Raw genomic sequence first — 22,314 nt, 5'->3', positions numbered from 1 at the left:
TAACACACACAAACACACCCCGGCGCTCACCTGTCACACACACAAACACACACAGGCGCTCACCTGTAACACACACAAACACACCCCGGCGCTCGCCTGTCACACACACAAACACACACAGGCGCTCACCTGTCACACACACAAACACACACCGGCGCTCACCTGTCACACACACAAACACACACAGGCGCTCACCTGTCACACACACAAACGCTCACCTGTCACACACACAAACACACACAGGCGCTCACTTGACACACACACAAACACACACAGGCGCTCACCTGTCACACACACAAACACACACAGGCGCTCACCTGTAACACACACAAACACACCCCGGCGCTCGCCTGTCACACACACAAACACACACAGGCGCTCACCTGTCACACACACAAACACACACCGGCGCTCACCTGTCACACACACAAACACACACAGGCGCTCACCTGTCACAAACACACACCGGCGCTCACCTGTCACACACACAAACACACACAGGCGCTCACCTGTCACACACACAAACGCTCACCTGTCACACACACAAACACACACAGGCGCTCACTTGACACACACACAAACACACACCGGCGCTCACCTGTCACACACACAAACACACACAGGCGCTCACAACAACACCTGCGAGTGGAGAGAATGAAATGCTGTAAATGGTGGTTGCCTACTAGCGTTACATGTTGTTTAATGTAGTATAAAGTAGGTAACTTGCCTGATTCACCAATGGAAGATTACAGTGCATGCAGCGATTATCCATTGATGAAAAGCTTTCAGTTTCACTGTTGCGTCTTTTAGCGGTTTAAAAAAATAAAGGATAAATAATAAAATCTGTTTTCACATTTCTAAGGGGGGGGGGGGAGGGGCAAATGCACATTCTAAATACCGAAAACAAATTGAAAATTTGAGATAGCTCTAAGGTGCCTAGAATTTGATTGTTGATGAATTACATGCATTTTAGCATGATACATTTTCCGAATCATGGGAATTAAATGAGCAAGATATCTACACTGTTGCTATTTAAAATTGAATAAGCTGTTTCCCTCCAGACCAAAAATACCAAACCTTTTGGAAGGACTCTCTCTGAACCTGGATATAACATCTCGTAAATAGGAGCAACACAGGACCTAGTTCCTAGATCATTAATCCGTGCCCTAATCTGTGTGTTGTATCTGAAAATATCAATACATGCTGTAACACGTTGAAGTAACTTTGAATTGTCCAACTCGCTTTTTAAGTTCAGATTCCTGAGGTTACAATTTTGTTAGGCTTTAACGATGCAATCGACAATTTGACATTTTAATCCAGAAATTATAATAGAATTTCACCAAGGAACTGTAGTAGATATCCCGGTTTAGAATAGTCTCTTCTATCCCTGTATAGGAGTTACTCAGAATATCTAATCTTACATGAAAATGATAAGCAGAGGATTGTCCAGGAGTGGAGAAAATCTAAGTAGCTAAACCTTGCCAATCATAATGTGACCATTCTGCTTGGGTTAAAGGAATTGGGTAAAATATGGGTGCGGAGGTACTAAGAGGTATATTTTAGACAAATCCAACAGTTAGAGTAGTTCAATTTAAATGCAAAATCTTTGACTATACTAATTGCTTCATTAGGATGTCTCTTTTCATGTCCAATTTACTTAGCTGATGTAGTTACGTGCATAGAGCAGTTAAACACGGTACCCTGAGGATAGTCTGGAACAGATCTACAAATGTCAATTCCATAATTAAAAGTTTTCAATACCCGCATAACGTCTCTAGTTAAAACACACCAATAAGGAGATTCATTCTCTAAACCAACTTTAGTCACAGTTACACAGTAGAACCTGGAAATCGTTTGTTGTGTTTGAATCTTATATAAACAAAATGTAGTATCCTCCATCCATTTTCGTCCATCGTATAGACCCAACAGTCAAGTGGAGTGCAGCGTTCAACAGGACAAACAAATATTGCTACGGTTTGGTCATCCTGTCTTTTCCATGGTTCCATTACAGTACTTCAGTTTCAGGAGAAAAATGAATTGAGTTACTTTTCAGTGTCATAGTGTGTGTGATGTATTTTATGAGATCATGGTCATGGAGCTTGTCCATGTTGTCATAACAACGACCACTAGAAGGAGGTGACAGGCAAGGTCACTCCTTCCAATAGCTTCTCCTCAGAGGAAAAGACGGTGTGGTGGCCCATTGCTTTTGCCCCTTGAGATGGTTGGTTTGGTTGCATCTTCTTCAGCATCCTGGTGATCCCTCGGTGGATCGTCTTCTTCTCCTTGGCCTGGGACGGCCCGGCAATGGCTCGCATGGACCCACAAAGTCCTCTCAGCTACTCTGACAGCCATCAGAAGTAGAATCTGGTACGGGCCCAAGCCATCTGGGTGAGTTCCAGCTCCTCCGTCTGTGGTCGCGGAGCAGGATCCAATCCCCAGGCTTAAGATGAGGGAATCTGTCTTTCATTTCGGGAATGCTTATCATCACTCTGTTGAAAATATCTTTACAACATCGTTAAGTGCAAGCCAATATTCTATCATATCATCTTCATATGGTATGAGACTGATCCTGCTTTGGGGAAATGGTGTTAATCATTTTCATAGGTCCCTCCAGTAAGGATCTCATGTAGAGTCAGTCCTCTGGTCTGGTGTGGTCTCCCTGTTCTGCATAAAGCAGTGAACCCTGGTGCATAGCAATATCTGTTAACATCCTTCACTACCCCTGTTTTTTGAAACATGATCTGGTCAGTGTGCTAATTTGAAAGCATAAGGAAAACATGAACGATGCAGTATCAGTTATGCTGATTATGAAATGAGCACTCTCTTCCAGTTCTTATGTCAGGAATATGTGGGGCGGCTGTAGCTCAGTTGGTAGAGCGGGTCGTTCAATGATCGAAGGGTCAGTGGTTCGAATCCCAGCTCCGAGTGTACACATGTCGAAGTGTCCTTGAGCAAGACACCTAACCCCAAATTGCTCCCAATGAGCAGGTTAGCACCTTGCATGGCAGCTACCGTGAATGGGTGAATGATAGGCCATTGTAAAGCACTTTGAGTGCCGCTAAGGTGGAAAAGCGCTATATAAGTGCAGTCCATTTACCATTTACCATGTGTTAGAGAGAATGGAGGAGTCCTCTCCGGGTCTGTGGATGAAACAGAGCATAGACAACACCGAAGGAAGTAGAGACAGCCGCAGCTTCTTCAGTGAGGTCAGGAGTCGAGTTGCCTATGGGGACAGGATCAGAGCTTTCAACATTGGCTCGTTGGCCTGATCCATCTACAAGAAACTCAACATCAGGGTTAGAGAGAGAAATGTCAATGAGGTCTGAGCGAGGCTTATCGACTTCCTCCGTCATGTCTCTCCGCCTTCTGGAGCAGGGAGCAGGGTTAAGGACAGTGCATCTTTGAAATGTAACATTAGACATGGTCATCAGTACATTTTGATAATGCAGCAGCCTTCCTGGGTGCAGGCGTGATGTCTCTCGCTGTAAAAGAAGAGCAGACAGCATGCAGGACATGGACAAACAGCGTGCGCAGTGCTACTAGGTCTTAAATATTGCGCTAGTGGTAGCTGCCACTGATCTCAAGTATGACACGAGTCCTCTTAACAACAGAGTCATGTCTACAGGGGTAAATCATTTATGTTGGGTCTAAATTTAGACGCAGAGGCGGCCATCTTGCATTATGCCATTTTTTAAGGAAATATGGAATATTTTGAATCAATTTGAACTTATTTCAACAGATTTCCCCACCTCTGTCCATTTGTTATGTTATCCAAATATCAAATGAACAGGAAAACAGTAAATGGTAAGCCAACAGTAGTAAACAAACTAATTACTATGCCACATAGTAGCATCACTCATGTAAATAGAAGGCGTCTCTTAGCCGCAGAGGCCTGTGTACCTATCTATCCAGTGTACCTATCTATCCAGGTGACACTTTATAGTTTTTCAGAGTGTAGTACCTCTCATTGCAAGGCATGCTCCATGCTAGCCCTAGCTACGCTGTGCAAAGGGTATCTTTGGGTAGCTGCGCCATTGCTATGTGAGCTATCATCATGACTGTAATCACTAGTCGTCGTCGACGACTGATCATTATCATCAAAGGCTAAAGGTACATTTTCCATTTCAGAATCAAGATCTACAAATATCATAGCCAAAACCTGCTCACAATTGAACCTTCGGGCAGCGATTTGGCATTTTTCCAACTCAATAATCAAAATAAACTCTCAGCTATGGGTTGTCCCTATCAAGTAGGCCTAGTTGTATATCCACAGGGATAAACGAAGTACTGCACCAGGCAAAGCAAATAACCTATCCACATAGTTTACAACTTTCTGGTTGGACGTAAATACGGAAGTCGGCCACACGCATGGATAAACTGAAGCTTGACAGATAGCGCAATTTGTCTACATTTACAGGTTAAAAAAAACGCTTGTCTCTAGGTCAAACTATTTCAGAATTATGCCGTCCTAAAGAACATATGGTATTTAGGAGCGCTGGCGCGCCCCGTGTATATAAGAGGGAGCTCGTAATGATATTTTCTCAAATATATTGCATTGGAAGATGGTTTCATACTGAATCGAGACCAAATTTATACATGTCTGCCATCTAGTAGGGGCGGGAAAATCAAGGTTTCAGAGTGTAAATATCACAAAAAAGGCTGTTTAACTCAGTAATGCAGCTTGTCGCACAGTCCTCTCAGGTTCTTACAGACCTTGCCGCATAAACAGGTTGCACTTGTCGTCAATAATCCATTTGTCATGAACCTACCATGCCAGGATATCCGTCCATTTGGAGTGCTCATCCACAGGGTTGTCTGTAGCTTGGTGTGGGTGCTCCCTCACGGGAACTGCAATTCAGAGTGCTGACTCTCATTGCCCCGGTTGCCGTCCCTCTGTACTGTCCACTGTTTCTCCAGTCATCACCACACTGTTCGCAGTCGTCATCCAGCCTTTCCTGTAAATCACTGACCAGGCCAGACTTGAACTAATTAGAAGAAACATCATCCGCATAGATGGAGCAGCTTGGACACATCAGTGATGAATCCAGGTTCATCAGGTGTTTTGGGTCTTCAGACAGCATCACCTGGGCAACCCAACTGAGAGGAATCTGTCCCCAGCTTGTGTCCAAGCGGCACGCTACACCATGGATCCCCCTCGTGATCCACAACCACTTAGAAGCTCTCTCTGCAGCTTCTCTCATGTTTTTCTGTAAATACTGTCCAAGTTAGCAACAATTCCAAGACACATTATTTTATGCAAACAAAAAGTGCTGCTAATTTTATTTGTGGTTTTCAATATAAGACTTGGTGAAATGATTTTTGTACAGTATCAGTAGTTTTTGATCATTTTCAGATTTTAACAATACCACGATAATACTGATAACTAATAATTTTGGTCACTATAATCGTGATATTAAATGTTACCGTTACATCTCTTGTTACGACGCAACAAATATCGGAAGTGCAGAATCTGCAAACATTATGTTGTTTACATGGAGTGAGTCCGGTCAAAGGAATCAGCATCACCTATATCTTGTATGAGTACCCCTTTAAAACACTTGCTCCTGAAGTGCACTACAAAACCAGCCACCGACATACACACTCTAACACACTCAGCACTGCTAGCTCTCTCTGTCTGCTGATCAGGGTCTCCATTGTTTTCAACCCTGCATCTGCTCTGTTCTGTGTGTTCATGGTACTTTTATAAATGTTTAGTGTACTTTTAAGTGTGTGTATCATTTACTGTTCTGCACATGTTCACTGTATGGTTCCATACTGTGAGGGAAACAATCTAGGGTGCATCCCAAGACTCCTTGACTATCGACCATCCCCAGACATCACAATGAGGATAAAGGTTATCCCACTGTTAAACTCCTCCCCATCACTGTTTTCTCTCCCTTGCTTAACCGTCCCCTTGGCTCCTCTCCCTCTTCCCCCCTTACAGATCATTAGTAACATGGAGGCCCAGGTGACCAACGGCCCCAGTTCCAACACCACCAATGGCCCGTCGTCCAACAGCCGTGGCTGCCCTTCCCCCATGCAGACAGGGGGAGTCACTGATGACAGTAAGACCAACCTCATCGTCAACTACCTGCCCCAGAACATGACCCAGGAGGAGTTCCGCAGTCTCTTTGGCAGCATTGGCGAGATCGAGTCCTGCAAGCTGGTCCGAGACAAGATCACAGGTACAAGATGTTGATGTTGAGGATAGTCCAGTCAGTTACAGGTCTAGGTGGTGACCAGGACAGTGCACTCACCTTCAGAGTGAAGCCAGGGGGAGCCAGGCAGAGCCACACACAGGTAGAGGTGTGTATCAGGGTGGAGCTCGGTTCCTTTTGAGCTCAGTCAGTTTAACTAGAAATGGTGCTCGGAGAACACAGACCTCTGCCCATGAATGCATTTTGTGGATCTGTGCATGTGCGTGTGAGCAGGACTTGTTTGGTATTGCTGCATTCATTAGATTGAGAGCTTTATGCCAGTCCAAACCTTGTGTCTCTGGTGATCTTCCCACGTGAATGGCTGGCCATGTTTGTGCGGCTCGTGGACCCACCCCGTGATTCGTATCCACTCCATAATTTATTGGTTTCTAATTTAGAAGATATACCCCTCCACCAAGTTTCATGAAAATCGGTCTGTTTTTTTGTTTAATCCATCTTACAAACAAACAAACCAAGAAACGGCTCATGGACCCACGCCGTAATTCTGATCCACTCCAAAATGTAAAATTAATTTTAAAAAGTTGCTACACGCCTCCACAGAGTTTCATGGAAATCGGTCTGGTAGTTTTTGCATAATCCTAGTTCAAAAAATGAATGAAGGTGAATGGCTGGCTGTGTTTGGACAGCTCGTGGACCCGCCATGTGATTCAGATGGACTCATTGAATGGGCTCTAAGTTATCCCATGCTACACCCTTCCATGAGTTGAATGAAAATTGATCTGGTATTTTTTTTACGCAATCCTACTAACCAATAAACGGATGAACACACACCACCGAAAACATTACCTCTCGCCCAGCTGTCGGTGAGGCGGAGGTACTTAAAATGCAAAAATCTAAAAGTTGTTAGAAGCTTTTGATACATACAGATGCTGCTCATGTAATTCTTTGCGCTTGGCACCATTGGCAACGGGACCGGTGGGACACCACTCGCAACCTAAAGTGTTAAATTTCACCTAATTGTTCATGCAGGCTTCTTGGTGCAGTGAACGCACGACTGATAACCTAATGTAGGACTGGGAGTTAGCCCTAACTCTTAACAATTACATGTAGACTGCATAAAATGTCCCTATTTGTGAGGGAAATCAAATAGAAACTATTTTTATAATTATTTGACCCATCTAGTGTACAGACAAAGAATGGTTGAAGACAACATATTGTCTTGGAGGTCTATAATTATTCCTGAACAAGCCTTGTGTTGATAATGAATGGAGAAAAAAAGAAAGCTCCTTAGGCTCCACTGATATACGTATTAAAAAGGAGAGGTGCTCAATACCGTGGGCAGAACTTGATCAAAAATAAGATAGAGTAAAAACTCTGTAGCAAAGGCAAGGCACTCAAGTCTCCATAAGGTTTAAAAAGCCTTTATTAAAGTGGCTAGTTGCCCAACGCGTGTCGGCGTAATGCCTTCATCAGGGGAATGAAACATTGTATCCACAGGTGCGCTTTATAGGTGATCAAGCTGCGCCTGAACCAATCAGAAACAAGCAGTTTAAAAACAATGTACAGATCATGTGATCATATGAAAGCTACACTGTAGGCTATACAACATCACAGTATAATCACAATATCATAGCATCATGATGAAGCCTTGTGTTGAGTTGTGTTTATTATCTTATTAACACTTGGATTTACAGTGAGCTAGATTTAGAATGTGTCCACGACAGTTTGTTAAATTTAATGCATTGCCTGAGTTTATGCCAAATCAAGCGTGAGATATATTTTGACTCATTAACTGAGTGAAACACGGTGGGTAGCCAAGTGGTTACGGCATCCGGAGAGTCACCAGGAGATAGCTGGTTTGAGACTGGGCCAGGAACACACGTAAATCACTTTTCAAGATTCAAGGTTACATTTATTTGTTCCGAGGGAAATTAGTTTTGGACATACAGGCTGCCACATAAAAAACATACCACAAACAATTGCAGACACACTTTGGATAAAATAATCTGTTAAATGGCTCACAATTGAATTATTTTCCTAACCACAGCAAAATGTGAGAAGCTAATACATGTTTATCTAATTACTTAGCCTCACCGCATCTCTTCTGTAATCCTTGTATTTTATTATCCTAAATTATTATTTTCCTTATTTGCACTTTTCATAGAACACTTTCTCTTGGTGGTCTAGAAGAGCACTGAACCAAACCAGTCCATAGCCACTTACAAAATGTACTGTGAAGAATAAAACAATACTAATCACCCACCATTGTACTAGGGCTTGAAAATGCCTAGTTATGAGGATACATGACATGTAGTCAAGGTTATAATTTCGTTTTCATGGCAGGACAGCTCATTACAGCAGAGGTGCTGTATTGTTCTGAGATTGACAACAATCCCCATGTCGCAGTAATATTCTGTTGTTGTTGGTAGAGTAACCTGCCTCTCGCAGTGTTTTGATCTGCGCACTTTGCTGAGCTGAAATATTGGGTCATCTTGCAGTAATCAGTATTTATTTGTCATATAGTTCTGTGACGTGAAAGCCATTTGTGTTTCAAGCGCTGGCTAAATGGAAATTAAAGTTAAAATATCCTTTAGGCAAAACGTGTTTGCACTCGACAGCAACGAACCTGGACTAGACTATTGCAACATCCCTCCCCCTGCTACAAATTATTTTATATTCAAATAAACTGGATGGACGTGTGTCCTAGCCCCACCAATCTTCAGTGGGCTAATGGATTGTGGGGGAGGGGGGTGCTTCTAACGTTAGCGGGTGCTCTTGTGGCCATTCCATTAAATTTTTTGCCGGTTTGTTTTTTGTATTGGGTTCTTGGGAGGAAACCCTTGTGAACATGGGGAGTCAATGCAAACTCCACACAGAAAAGCCCGGGAGATACCCCACCTGAGTACATCCCCAGTGCCGACATCGTCCCAAGCGGTAATCGAACCCAGGACCTTGGCGTCACCGTGCTGTAGTGATCTAATGCTGTATGTTTAAATAGGAATAGCACCTGACAACAACACTCCCCACTTCTCATCTCCCTCTCTCTTTTCCCTTAAGTGCCATTTTAACAGTTGGCAGTGAGGAGAGAGAGAGAGGGGGAGGGCAGAGAGAGAAATACATAGATATATACAGAGAGACAGAGTAGGTAGAAAGAGGCAGGAGAGAGACAAAGAGAGGGAAAAAGAGGGATAGCGATAGTGCGTTAAAACAGATTGCAGGCTAATGTTCCTCTAATCTCTAAAGTACAGGGTCTCACTGATGATTCTGAACCACAGTGTTAATAAACCCTCCTTAAACCCCTCCTTCAGCCGCCCCCCCACCAGTGTTTATCTGTGTTGTTCTCTCATGTGTTCAATTTCCTCGTTGAATCTTTTAGACTCACAAAGTGTCTGTATGTACTGATATGGGAATGCCAGAAAAAAAGGTTGGTTTGTGGTGAAGACGTGATCCAACCTCCATCCGTCCAAACTGCAGGAAACATTGCACATTTTTGGATTAAACCACCTCCAGTAGCCATAACAAGGCTAAGACAGTAGCGCTACACTGTCTGCCAATCTACTCATTTGACTAGTGAATGTAGCTAATGTTGTTATCTTGTGTCAGAGACAGACAGCCACGCCGATACTTAGCAGCAAATGAGGACAAACGTGCTGAATTTGTAAGACATCTCTTACCTCACTTGTCTTATGTGTAATAAGTAGGCAGAAGGAATTTTATTACTGGTAATGATGACTGCATTTTTATCATTTAGCCTACATGACAATAAAACTTGAAACTAGGGCCGACCTTCTCCTTTACCCTCATATGTCTCCTGGATTGTGTGAAGCAATAATAAGCCTCCATCGTTCACATGTGATGTGCTCATACTGTGTTTCCACTATTCTTATTTGGTTGGAACACCACATATAATAATAAAAGTTATTATTGCAATACGCTGCTGTTGCTCCATTGTTGTCCGTGACAGTGACTTTGTGACAGAAAATGATTTTTCCCGGACATTTTCTGTCCAATAGATAATTGACCTGTACGATCGCGTGTCATTTGTTTACAGATGTTGGTTCACCTAACACATAACCGGACCTAATGAAAAATGCAACAAAAGTGGCAACTTGCTCTTTGGTTCGGACCTTGGTGTTGACTTTCAGGTGTGAAAACACCCTTTGATTCCATCACAGAGTACAACAAAATGTGTGTGTTTGAGTGACTATGTTAACAAAATAATGTTTGAGTGAAAATGCAGGAAAACATGCTAATATAAATAAAGAGGGACAACATTTGTATGGGGTTCAGTTCGGCAGTAACCTGGCACTCAATGCAACAACCAACCAATGACAACCCACAAAGTAAGGAAGGTTTTGCTTCCTTTTATCTACAACTCGAATCTCAAAACAAACTGATCACGTAGTTCTATGGAAAGCAAGGCCTTTTTTGTCATCGATCATGTGCTTCTTCTTGGAAGCTTTATTATCCACAAGGAGGCAGGTCAGCATGTAAAATTTCTTTGCATTCTTTTTCTCTCAGGTTTAAAACATTGCCAATTTCTTAATACTTTTCTGGTATGCATACTTGTCATGGTGCAGCGGATTGTGGATTGGCTCACATAACTTCTCTTCAAAATTCACCATCATTATGTACTTCTACTTCTTCGCTGTTTCCTGTTTCCCACTCACAGAACGTCAGAGGTCGTCTGTCATTGGCCGCATTTCTTGATAAAGAACCTTTTTAAGGAACCCTTCTTAAGCAACCCTTTGTATGGGAGTTAAGAAGTACTTTGGAGTTAAGTGCTTCTTAACTCGTTCGGGAAACTCGGCCATTATCGTTATCGCCTTGGGAGATGTGCACAAAGGACACCCCAAACGAATGCAGGATACATGCAGCAGCCATCTTGTGTATGTCTACATGTACTTAATGTAAAGTATATTTATGCTTTTAGCTAGCTGCATGAAAATGGGGGAGCAAGCAAGCAAACAGTCGCACACACCAATGCAGCTCGTGTCCAGAGGAGAAAGGGAAGACTTGGAATCAACTCGCTGTAAGTAGTTGGCCCCTCATTATTGCCACAAACCTAACAGTTGTTTATCAATACAGTTGTAAATCACTGTTTTTTTTCACTAGCTAGCTAGTGTTATTGTTCTGTGTTGATACAGCACAAGCTAGCGTTAGCCACTGTGGATAGCCAGTTAAATAATTTCCCTTTGAAACACTCAGCATGCCAGGATTCAGTACAGCCCCATGGTGTAGTCTACCTGTACTGGGTTGATGGTAGAAACTAAGCTAGTAGCTGAGCTGTGGTCAGCAATTAGTAGTAACTTAGTAGTAGTAGTAGTAGTAGTAGTAGTAGTAGTAGTAGTACAGTATAGATGGCACGCATATAATTCTTTGCACCAGCAGTGAAAGCGGGAAAGCTTAAACAACGTTTTAGTAGTTGCATGCCAACTACCAGGACGCATCGTTGAGCATGCCAGGCAAACTGCTGTAAGGGCCAGTGTCCATTATGCACTGGTGTCTACTGCAAAATATCGCCTCCAATTCAAAACTAAGGAAGGCAAAGTGATCTATATTCCGTTGATGGTGTTAACCCTCTGGCAAGGCAAGGCAAATTCATAGTTAATTTAGCATATAATAGACCAAAAGGCTATTCTATGCAAATTCAAGACGAATTTGGTATGGAGGAGTCCAATCGGGAGAGGGTCGACGTGTAATAATTTTTGAGGACCGACCAATCGGCAGAGCTACCTATAGAGCTGCTGGACACACCTATAATATGCTCTGTGGAGAATGGTGTCCCTGGTGGGTTTGTAGAAGTATGCTTTGCAACATGCCTAGTAGCTACACCTAGCTATGTTAGCATCCTTGCATTTTACACATTTAGTTTTTAACTGACCTTGTCTACAATGTTAGCTAGCCCACCATGAATATCTTCCACGCAAACTGAATATTTCCACTGCTGCGTATTGGACATAATAATAAATAATTCATTTTATTTGTACAGCTCTTTTCATTGTGAAAACAATATCAAAGTGCTGACACAATCACATTCATTAAGAGAAGACAAACAAATTAATATCTAAAATATATACATATTACATACAAAAAGCTTCTCTAAATAACAGATCTTGAATCTCGAATATGCAGGTATTTAGACCAGTCTTAAATGAACCCAGAGTCTGTAGTGCCCTCAGATTGTCAAGGAGGGCATTCCAAAGGCAGGGGGCAGCTGAGCAATAGGCATTGTCTCCCATAGAACACAGCTTAGTCCTGGGGCTATGAAGAACCAGGCGGTTTCCAGATCAAAGATTGCAGGAGGGGTTTAGTGGAGGGAGGAGCTCTTTAAGGTAGGAATGTGCATTACCAAGGGTTTATTTGAAAGTTAGAAGGGATTTCAATTCAATCCTGTAGGAGACAGGGAGCCAGTGTGAAGATGCCAGGATAAGGGTGATATGGGTATATTTCTACACTCTCATCAGGATCCTGGCAGCACTGTTTTGGATGTACTGGAGCTTTTGGAGGCTCTTGCCTCCAAAATGGGCCATAACGGTGTCTATCTGTCAACCTATCCGATAATAGCAGAGAGACGTGTAAACAGTGCCGTATTCATAACGCTTAAAATACCTACACTGTAAATAAATGATTTTAGCCATAACCATTTCTGAGAATGCTTGAAGACATAAGTATAAAGATTGTCTGCAGACAACATTGTATTGTCTTGGTCTATAATTACTCCTGAACAGCCTTGCATTTGTGTTAATATTCTAAATACTTGAATTTACAGTGAGCTAGATTTAAAATGTGTCCACAACAATTGTTGTTACATTTAATGCATAGCCCATCTTTGTGTCAACAAGACGAAATATGTGTCAACTCATGAGTAGTGGCCAAAAAGACGGAGTTTGAGTTTGTGTGCGTCACATCCAGCACTGCCCACACACAAATTTCACCTAGGCAGGCGATGGTCCTTACAAGTCCTGACAAATATTACCCGTAATGTGACCGTACCCTAATAGTGTCCTACTTCAATCAATCACCCATACTGGTCGCCTGGCTGTTGTTATTACAGCATTTCTGCCTGTTCAGCCGTTGGTTTGTAAACAAGTTTGCGCGAGTCCCTTACTGCCATCTAGTGGTAAAATAAAATCAACGAGTGCAGCTTTAAGTGCACAACGAATCTCTGACCAACAGTTCATATTGTGATGTCAAACACAGGGTTCCCATAACAATGGAAAACAAACAAGCATGGAAGGAGCAACCAACCCTACGGTTCATGTTACATGAAAAAATGTTTTCATATTTTCAGATGGACCTGCTCATTGGGTTGATGGAGTTGATGGAGAAGCACAAGTAGCTTTATAATCATTGTGGTTTTAAAAGTGCATATATTTTTTTTACATATGGGTATCAACCCTATGGGTTTGTATAACTTGATTTGTTGTAAAATACGTAGTCTATGGTTATGTTCAGTTTTAGAATGTTGCAAAGCAGTTTTGGGTTACTGTTGCAGGGGGTTGCAAGTTGCAACCAGTCTCGTTGCAAATCTTGTATGTGAACTGGGCTTAAGTAATGTCACTGGTTGCAGTAGCTCTTCCATCAAGCCAGGGGCTCTTCTGTCAGGTCAGAGGCTCTTCTGTCACGCCAGGGGCTCTCCACATCTGCAGCTCGATGCTACTCAATAATTGGGTGAAATGTATGTGTTCTGCTAGCCTGGCATCACTAACCTGGTCACGTAAGCTCACATTCTGTTTCTCTCTGCAGAGAACGGTAACGCTACCATTCAGACAGATTTCCATCCGGTCTGTTCTCGACCTGGCCAATGACAACCGTTTATCTATATGGGGCGGGTTTGATACAATGACTGTACCCACTTGATAAGATTATCTAGATCTATGCAATTGTGTCCAGAGGCATTTTGATAACGCCCCTTGAAAATCTAAATTGAAATGAGCATTTCCAGAGCCTTCACATTTTTGTGAAATTGGGATCTGGCGAAGCTAGGCTAGTGTTCTGCTGCCTCTTGACGTTGCAAGTGGTAGAAGTGGCAAAGACCTACATCTGTACTGTACTGTAGGTACTTTATTGATTTCCAAGGGGAAAATGCAAATTGTTACATCATCAAATGTCAACAAAGTAACACAATCCAGTTAGTTACTTTTGCTGGCATAGCCTATGATTTCTACTGTTGTCAAACACTATCTTTTCTCACATGTATTATCACACACAGAGACTTATATACGAGTTTTCAATGACTCTAACCACAGTTATTGTTCTTCTATTCCACAGCTCAGAGGACAGTTCCCTGTCTGATGCTCTGGTTTTAGATGACGGTATGTACCTGTCTCTGTCATTAGCCGTGTTTCCATAGGCCTAAAGCATTTTATGCGCATTTTGAAGTATATTACATTCGACATTTTATGGAAACGGCTACATACAAAACGTCCTCTAATTCGCAAAAAAGTTTGTCTGCTCCCTTGAGGTGTTTTTTGAATTCATGCACAAAATGCTACATGGAAACAAATTTGCCGAATAAGTTCTGACATAGCGAAAATTCAATGCACATGACTGATCAGCTGTTTCTGCTGCTGTCATTGCCATATCGCCTTGCTGCATTAGAATCATTGCATTTCTTTTTAGTCGTCTCTGGACACTATGAAACATGGTCAATACTAGCTGACCGCTCTGAATCACTGTTGAGCTGCTAGCTCATCTGAGCTGTGTGTGCCAGTGCACTGATCAAGCACAAGCATTTATTTATGCTCCTAATACACATGACAATAAAGTTGAACTTGAACCAAAGACGTGTATTGCATCAAAGCACAATTTATGTATCTTTGGCTGCTTCTACTGCCATGCGTACTGTAACATTGCCATGTCTGATGAAACCACGCTTTAGCCTCGTTCATTCGCTGAAAGCAGTTAATGGAAACGCACCAGATTCACATTAAAAATACGATTAAAAATTGCAAACTTTCAAAAGTTTGCTTAAAATGTGCTTGACATTTTATGGAAACATAGCTATTGTCTCACTCTTTAGTGTTCTTGTATAACTAGATATTCTACCGCCATGTCTCTCATACGATTCCATGCTTGTAGGGCGCAATCCTCAGCAGCGGCGGAGCGTCACGGGGGCGCATGACCTCCAGGATGCACTGATATCCGGATGCGCACAACCTCCAGGGCGCACTCGCTTTCACTCGCGAAGGAATGCAATTCAAGTAGCACATCGGAATAATGGAAATTGGAATTTATCATCATATCCCCTATGTTGTTGCAAGTAAGCATTTGTACAGTATGTTTGCTGTTTTTACTATAAACGTATTTACCTTTTTCTCATGTGTCCCGAGTCATTTGGCTTTTACATAACTGAAATATTGAAATTTAAATAGTCACTTTATATTGGTGACTATTCAGTCAATACAATGCATATCCAAGTCTTTCAGGTCGATTACATTTTCATTATTTACTGGAGGTGACATTATGTGTTCTATGAACTGTAGACCAATTATTACCCATAGGCTACCGTGCCCTGTTCAAGCCTACAACAATATCACAACAGCATTTATCATCATCCTTTATTCACTGCTTCCACCAGGTTTTCACTAGGGCTGGGTTTAAAAAATCGATTCATCGATTCTGAATCAAATGATTCAGAATCGATTCATGAATCCCAAAATTGATCTTTTATTTAATGAATGAATGAATAAGTGTAATGTAATAATAGTAACTCCCACATCCTAAAAAAAAAGAACGAAATAAACTGTTATTTTGAATGGCTCTCGGAAAGGAACGGAGCCATGAGATCCGACTCCCTTCAAAGAGTTGTAATTCCCATCACTGTGGGCTGGTGGAGGGATACGCTGTGGAGATGTTGAGTGCGCTTGTGGAGGGATACGCTGTGGAGATGTTGAGTGGTCCTGACAGGTGAAGAGATGAGTCCAGACCCGAGACCACCTAGAGAATCAGGCAGAAGAAGCACAATAGAAGGAGACATTACAGCTTCAGGCTTCTGAGCCCTAAAACGCCCGTCTCTCTCTTCCATCTCTATCCCCCCCACCCAGGCCTTCACCCCCCCGCTCTGAGTGCACCTCGCCTTGGATGGGGAGACAAACACACCCTGATGGCAGGCTCAGCCTCTCTCTCCCCCACTCTGACTGCTCCATACCTGGGCTGGAGGAGGGGAGCGCTGCCTGTGTAGTACCCAGGCCTGAAGCTGTCCGAGGGGCTTATGGCTGGCTGATGGACAGTTTGCAACTTTGAGATTGTCTCACAATGAAAAGGGCTTTGTAATGTTTTTTTTATTTTTATTATTGTGGTGGGGGCTCCTACTTAGGGCTGTAGGATTGTATCGATACAACGATGCATTGCGGTACGTAGTCTCGCGATACTGTATCGATCTTTCAGCCCGGAGTATCGATACAGCCGGGCGCTGTAAACATTTTTTTATTTTTTTATTTTTATTTTTTTATTTAAATTTTTAAATCCAGTTTAAAAAGCATATTCTACAATATTAAGTTAAAAAAGCATACATATAAATAATTTTGAAAAACCATAAATACTACAATGTTGACAGTTTAAAAAGCATGGATATCAAATGTAAAATATTTATTAGCTAGCTCTCTGTCCAGTCATTGAGTTTGAGTTATCTATATAGTGCATTTGAGCCATTCAGTTTTCAGTCTTGAACACTTCAAATCTTTCAGTAAATGATGTGTGTATCGCAATACGTATCGTATCGTATTGTATCGTGACCTGTGTATCGTGATGCGTATTGTATCGCGAAATCCAAGATGATATACAGCCCTACTCCTACTACTCTGCTTGAAGGACAGTGCTGACGTAGCTGGGGTTTCCCAGATTCACAGGGGCTCCTTGGTCTGTCCAACACACACACAAACACCATCATCTGCCTGCCAGCGTCATAGTCAGCCCACACACTTCAGGCTTCCGTCCAACTGGCCTGAGGCGAGTTGGGGGGGGGGGGGGGGGGGGGGGGGGGTGACGGGACTCCTGACTGTCACGCTCGCTGCTGTCTTGGCAAACCAAGAAGAAGACATCTGAGTGGGTGGTGAAATGAAAGCTGTGTGGGTCTGGGTGTGTGTGTGTGTGCATGTACAGTAATTTAGTCATATTAACAGCAAGCACAAGCCAAGCCTGGTTTGGTTTCTGTTGCAGTGTATAACTATATCATGACTTGATGGTTCTGTGCTTGGAGCTGACATCATCATCATCATCATGGTGCACTGTTAACACAGCAAAGAACAGTTGCTTACAATGAACACGTCTTCTGTTTCAAAGAAATAATAGTACAGCATGTGTAATCAGTAAAAAATACAGTACAGTGTAAAAGCAAACCCTTCAGTTGAACTCTGTCTTCCTTCCTTACAAGAGAGTGAATGGTGATCTTTTGTCATAGTGTTTTTTTTGTGTGCCTGCTACAGTACATTGCCATTAATGGCAATGGGGAAAATGAAGCACTAGCACCGCCTATTTGTGGTCTCTGATGTGTGACGGAACTAACGGAAACGGACTGATCTAGATAACACTCTTCAAACTCTTCTTGAATAGATCGATACAATGACATAAATATCACCTACTGTATCTGGTGCGTGTTTTCAGTCTCACCAATAATGCATTGGATCATCATCAGCTTACCCACTGTACTCGACGTACATCAGCTGGTGTTTTTATTCCTGTCGTTAAAACGCCTCCAGAAGTTTGCTGCCCAGGGGAAGAGCTGGAAAGTTACAGGAATGAAGATAGTAGCCTCATTAAAAGCTCATTAAAACAAGCAGTGCATCATTTAGGTTTGCATGTTTTAATTGACAATTAAAGTATGTAAGTTACCATTATGCTAATTAATAGACATGGAGCCGATATTCTGTTCTGCAACATTAACAGTTATCTATCGTTTTTCGCTCATGGGTTCCCTCCATTTCCTCTGACGATGTCCTCTGTTTGAGATTTTTGTCTCTTAACACTTTAACATTGTAACTGTATAAGAACTCCTAGGTTTTAATCACACAGGATGTTGGGGCAACTAGTTGAAGTGGAAACTTTTAGTCTAAGATTGACTATGCTTCAGCCACCATGCTGGCTTGTCCTGGGCCTCAGAATGTGCTCAGAACTATACCAAGCCAAGGAGAGTAGACTTGTGGTGTGGTGGGCTGGGCCAAGCCAGTGTTTGTGTGTGTGTGTGTGTGTGTGTGTGTGTGTGTGTGTGTGTGTGTGTGTGTGTGTGTGACTGTGTGTGTGTGTGACTGTGTGTGTGTGTGACTGTGTGTGTGTGTGTGTGTGTATTCCAGACAGGCAACATGCTTATTGATCCTGCTGAGCCATGTTGAGGCTCAGAGAGCTGTTGTTATAACAAGAGTGAAGCTTGCCATGTCAACCCACAGACTCCACTGAACGTGTGTGTGTGTGTGCGGCGGGGGGGGAGGAGTCAGTAAAAGTATTCTCTGCTTTGTGTTGTCGTTGCGTCTTTCCAGGCTGCAGCCAGCCAGTGGTTCCCTGCTGTGAGAGAGGGAGAGAGAGTGTGTATTTGTTGGTTGTGTGTTGCATGCATGCTGGGCTGCAGCCAGACGGTGTTCCCCTGCTGAGCAGAGCGGAGCTGGTGGGTGGGATCCCCTCCTGGATCCTCCCAGTGCTGCAGGACTGCAGCTGTCTTCCCTAACTACCTCCACAAAGCTCTGCTGCCCCTTGTCCCTCATCTTTTGTGATTTGAGTAACAGACATACACACTCATACACATCATTTGTGAATACGAGGGCAGGGATTTCACAGCGGCTGTAGCCTTTGTGACTCTGCTACTGTCAAAATATGAAATTGCTTTAAAAGCGTCATTCCTAAATGAATTCAATGTACTGTAGCTTGCTAGTGGCTTTGATGTGATGTGACGCTGGCACACGCAACCCATCTGTTCTGCTAGAACTGCTGCACTTCTAACGGTTTTGACTGACGGAGCACTACTGAGAAGAACAAACAACAGGCTATGTATGCAGATGAGCCAGCAAGGTCTGTGAATTGACTATTGCTAGCTAATAAATTATGACACGGTTCAAAATGCCGTATTTCAACATCCACCAACTGTTCTTCTCTTTCAACAAAATTATTTCCTGAGCAGAGAAATGAGCTGGGTGATAGCTAAGGTTAATCTTCACAGACCAGAGCAGACTAGTTACCCAGCTTATGTTACATTACTGGCAGCCAGCATGGTTAGATAGATGACCTATTGAGTATTTAATGTTAACTGAAACAAACCTTCTGTTTTTAATACTGTGTCAGTTGACAGCCCTTATCTACTAGCTGTTTTCCATTTACACTCGTCTGGTTTGTACTAAGCTAATTTGCCAGCTTGATCCTCTGGCTTTCTATTGCGCTATTGCCTTTCCAGAATAATGAAGATTGAAGAGACTGCAGCAACTAAGTGAACAATTCAGCTAAGTACATGGGACAATGGGTTTGTCAAACAGTGCACTTAAAAGTTGCTGTAGTAGCTTGTAATTATTTACTAAATGCAGCATTCATAATTCCTTAACGATGATGACTAGTCATAATGTGTTGCAGTGGCATTTTCTCCTATAAGCCAGGGTAAGCCTGGCATACCCTTAAAAAAGTGTTTTTTGTGACTTGTTTCAGACTATTTTTGACTTAATACATGATGTATCCTGCCATATCGCTTCACTCTCCTGTGTTTTGGTTGTCCTCTGTCACCCCCTACAGGCCTCATGAAAATAAACAGTCCTCGTTGACATCGGTCTAACTAGCTCGTCACTAACATTGCGGCCAGCTAAAAAAAAGGATTAAAGGATTCATGTCTCAGCAGGACCTGGAAAAACTTGTCCATGCGTTTATCTTCAGTAGGCTCGACTACATTGTAACGGTGTGTTTACAGGCCTCTCTAAAAAATTGATCAGACTGCTGCAGCTGATTCAGAACGCTGCTGCTCGAGTCCTCACTAAGACTAAAAGTGGATCACATCAGTCCAGTTCTGAGGTCTTTACACTGGCTTCCTGTCTGTCAAAGAATTTACTTTAAAATACTGCTGTTGGTTTAAAAAGCACTGAATTGTTTTGGGCCAAAATACTGTATATTTCTGATCTGCTGCTACGTTATGAACCATCCAGACCTCTCAGGTCGTCTGGCACAGGCCTGCTTTCTGTCCCCAGAGTTAACAAAACATGAAAAAGCAGCGTTCAGTTTTTGTGCTCCACATATCTGGAACAAACTTCCAGAAAACTGCAGGTCTGCTGCAACTCTGTTCTGTTAAATCAAGATTAAACACTTTTCTTTTTGCCGCTGCTTTTTTTTTTTCATTCATACACTGCACTGTAACTTTTATTCCTGTATTTTATTCCTGCTTTTTTGCATTTTGTTTTATATGACCTTTTATGTGTTTCTTGCACTTTGTCTTGATGCTTTTAATGTCTCATGTAAAGCACTTTGAATTGCCTTGTTGCTGAAATGTGCTATACAAATAAACTTGCCTTGTCTTGCCTTGGGATAGCTTATCCAATCAAAACTTATCATGATTGTCCCGCCATTCACCTGGCTGTCAATCACAATCACATTATCTATAGCTACTGGCGGCGATCACAATTCAAAACTGAGATCTAGAATATGTGTTGAAAAATTATGAGGGATGGTGGACTAAGGAATCAGACACAAGGCATTAGATTGTGTTTATTTGAGGACAACCAAGTTTGAGTGCACATAGCCTACTCAAAATCATTGCTGTGGAGTACATTACTCGGGACTTGGCGGAATAACTTCATCGGGCTGCTGCAGGCACAATTTGGATTAACAATTTAACTTGTAAAACAGCATAGGAATCCAAGGGTGTCTACTAATCCTAAATAAAGTGGATGAAATGGGTTTGGGTTATGAGATAAGGTAGGATTTTTTTATTTATTAATTAAAGTTGTTACTGCTGTGCATTTTGCTTTGCCGATGACTGGCAAGCTAACGTGACCGATTCATGTCATGAAATGATGGGAATGGACAAAAACATTGTTTTCATCATTAATTTTCATAAAGTTTATTGTACACTAATGATGTAATTCGCGCAGGTAGGGTAGATGTGTGCTATATTGCAACTCTCCTTTTTTAATTTTGAATTAAAACCCTTTAAATTGAACCCTTTAAATTGAGCGTCATTTTTACCTCCGTCCCAGTGAATCACGGGGCGGGTCCACGAGCCGCCCAAACATGGCCTGGATGGCCATTCACCTCCATTCAAACTACCAGACTGCTTTTCATTAAACTCGGTGGAGGGGTGTAGCATGGATGAATCAATTTTGGCGTGCACAGAGCCGCGAAATGCATTCAGAGGCGGAGGTCTATGCTCTTGGAGCACCATTTCTAGTCTTTATTCTGCTGTTTTTATTTTCCCACTGCTGTCTGTCTATCTATCTATCTATCTATCTATCTATCTATCTATCTATCTATCTATCTATCTATCTATCTATCTATCTATCTACACAAATAATATTTACAATTCATATTTGTATATTGTTCCAACCATTATCATATTCACCTGTGACCATGCACCCCCCTCTAGCTGGCGTTCCAGTAATTTAGTTTCAAGATCTGCCTTTCTAATCTGCCACCCCAAGTATACAATTTCTTGGTCAGTTGTTGCCATTTTCTTGATCACATGCAAGGATGCCATTCAATTCTACAGTTCTACATTTTCTCGTCGGTTGCCATGTTGTCAATCGTAGTATCAGAGCTCAATTGATGATGGCTTTTCATAGTCCTTACCATGCGCTTAACTCAGAGTGAACACACTCAAGCTGTGTTCGGAATCGCTCCCTATTCACTATATAGTGCACTATATAGGGCGTCAGCCATTTTGTTTGTAGTGTCCGAATTCTCCACAGAATTTTCGTTCCCTATATAGTCCACTATTTATTACCCACAATTCAACTTGATTTCCAGGGAACAGTGCATGTACCCTACATTTTCTCCATTCCCTAGGTAGTTCACTACATGGTGAACCCTATATAGGGAATAGGGAGTTAGGGAGCGATTCCGAACACAGCTTCAGAGTTGATTGAACTCCAATCAGCTGAGTTTCCCATCTTTAGTCTTGTGAGACCATCCTGATCTAGTGAGCTTACTTTCACTTTCTCTCCACAAACAGCAGTCAGAACACAATCCCTGATTG

The 22,314-nt window shown here is 42.4% G+C and overlaps 1 protein-coding gene across 2 annotated transcripts in view; it reads left to right on the top strand.

Annotated features, from left to right (window-relative positions):
* Positions 1-22,314, top strand: part of elavl4 (ELAV like neuron-specific RNA binding protein 4) — a gene marked incomplete at both ends in the record, with an annotated part of 122,434 nt that overhangs the window by 63,686 nt on the left and 36,434 nt on the right. For both annotated transcript variants that reach the window (XM_084444949.1, XM_084444948.1), the window contains one exon: positions 5,945-6,185. In XM_084444949.1, coding sequence (XP_084301075.1) covers positions 5,945-6,185 — 241 coding nt within the window. The remainder of the gene's footprint in view (positions 1-5,944; positions 6,186-22,314) is intronic.

The sequence above is a fragment of the Borostomias antarcticus genome (assembly GCF_949987555.1).
Source record: "Borostomias antarcticus genome assembly, chromosome: 10".
NCBI lineage: Eukaryota > Metazoa > Chordata > Actinopteri > Stomiiformes > Stomiidae > Borostomias > Borostomias antarcticus.
Note: the sequence above shows the minus strand (reverse complement) of the source record. Positions and strands in the feature narration are given on the sequence as shown.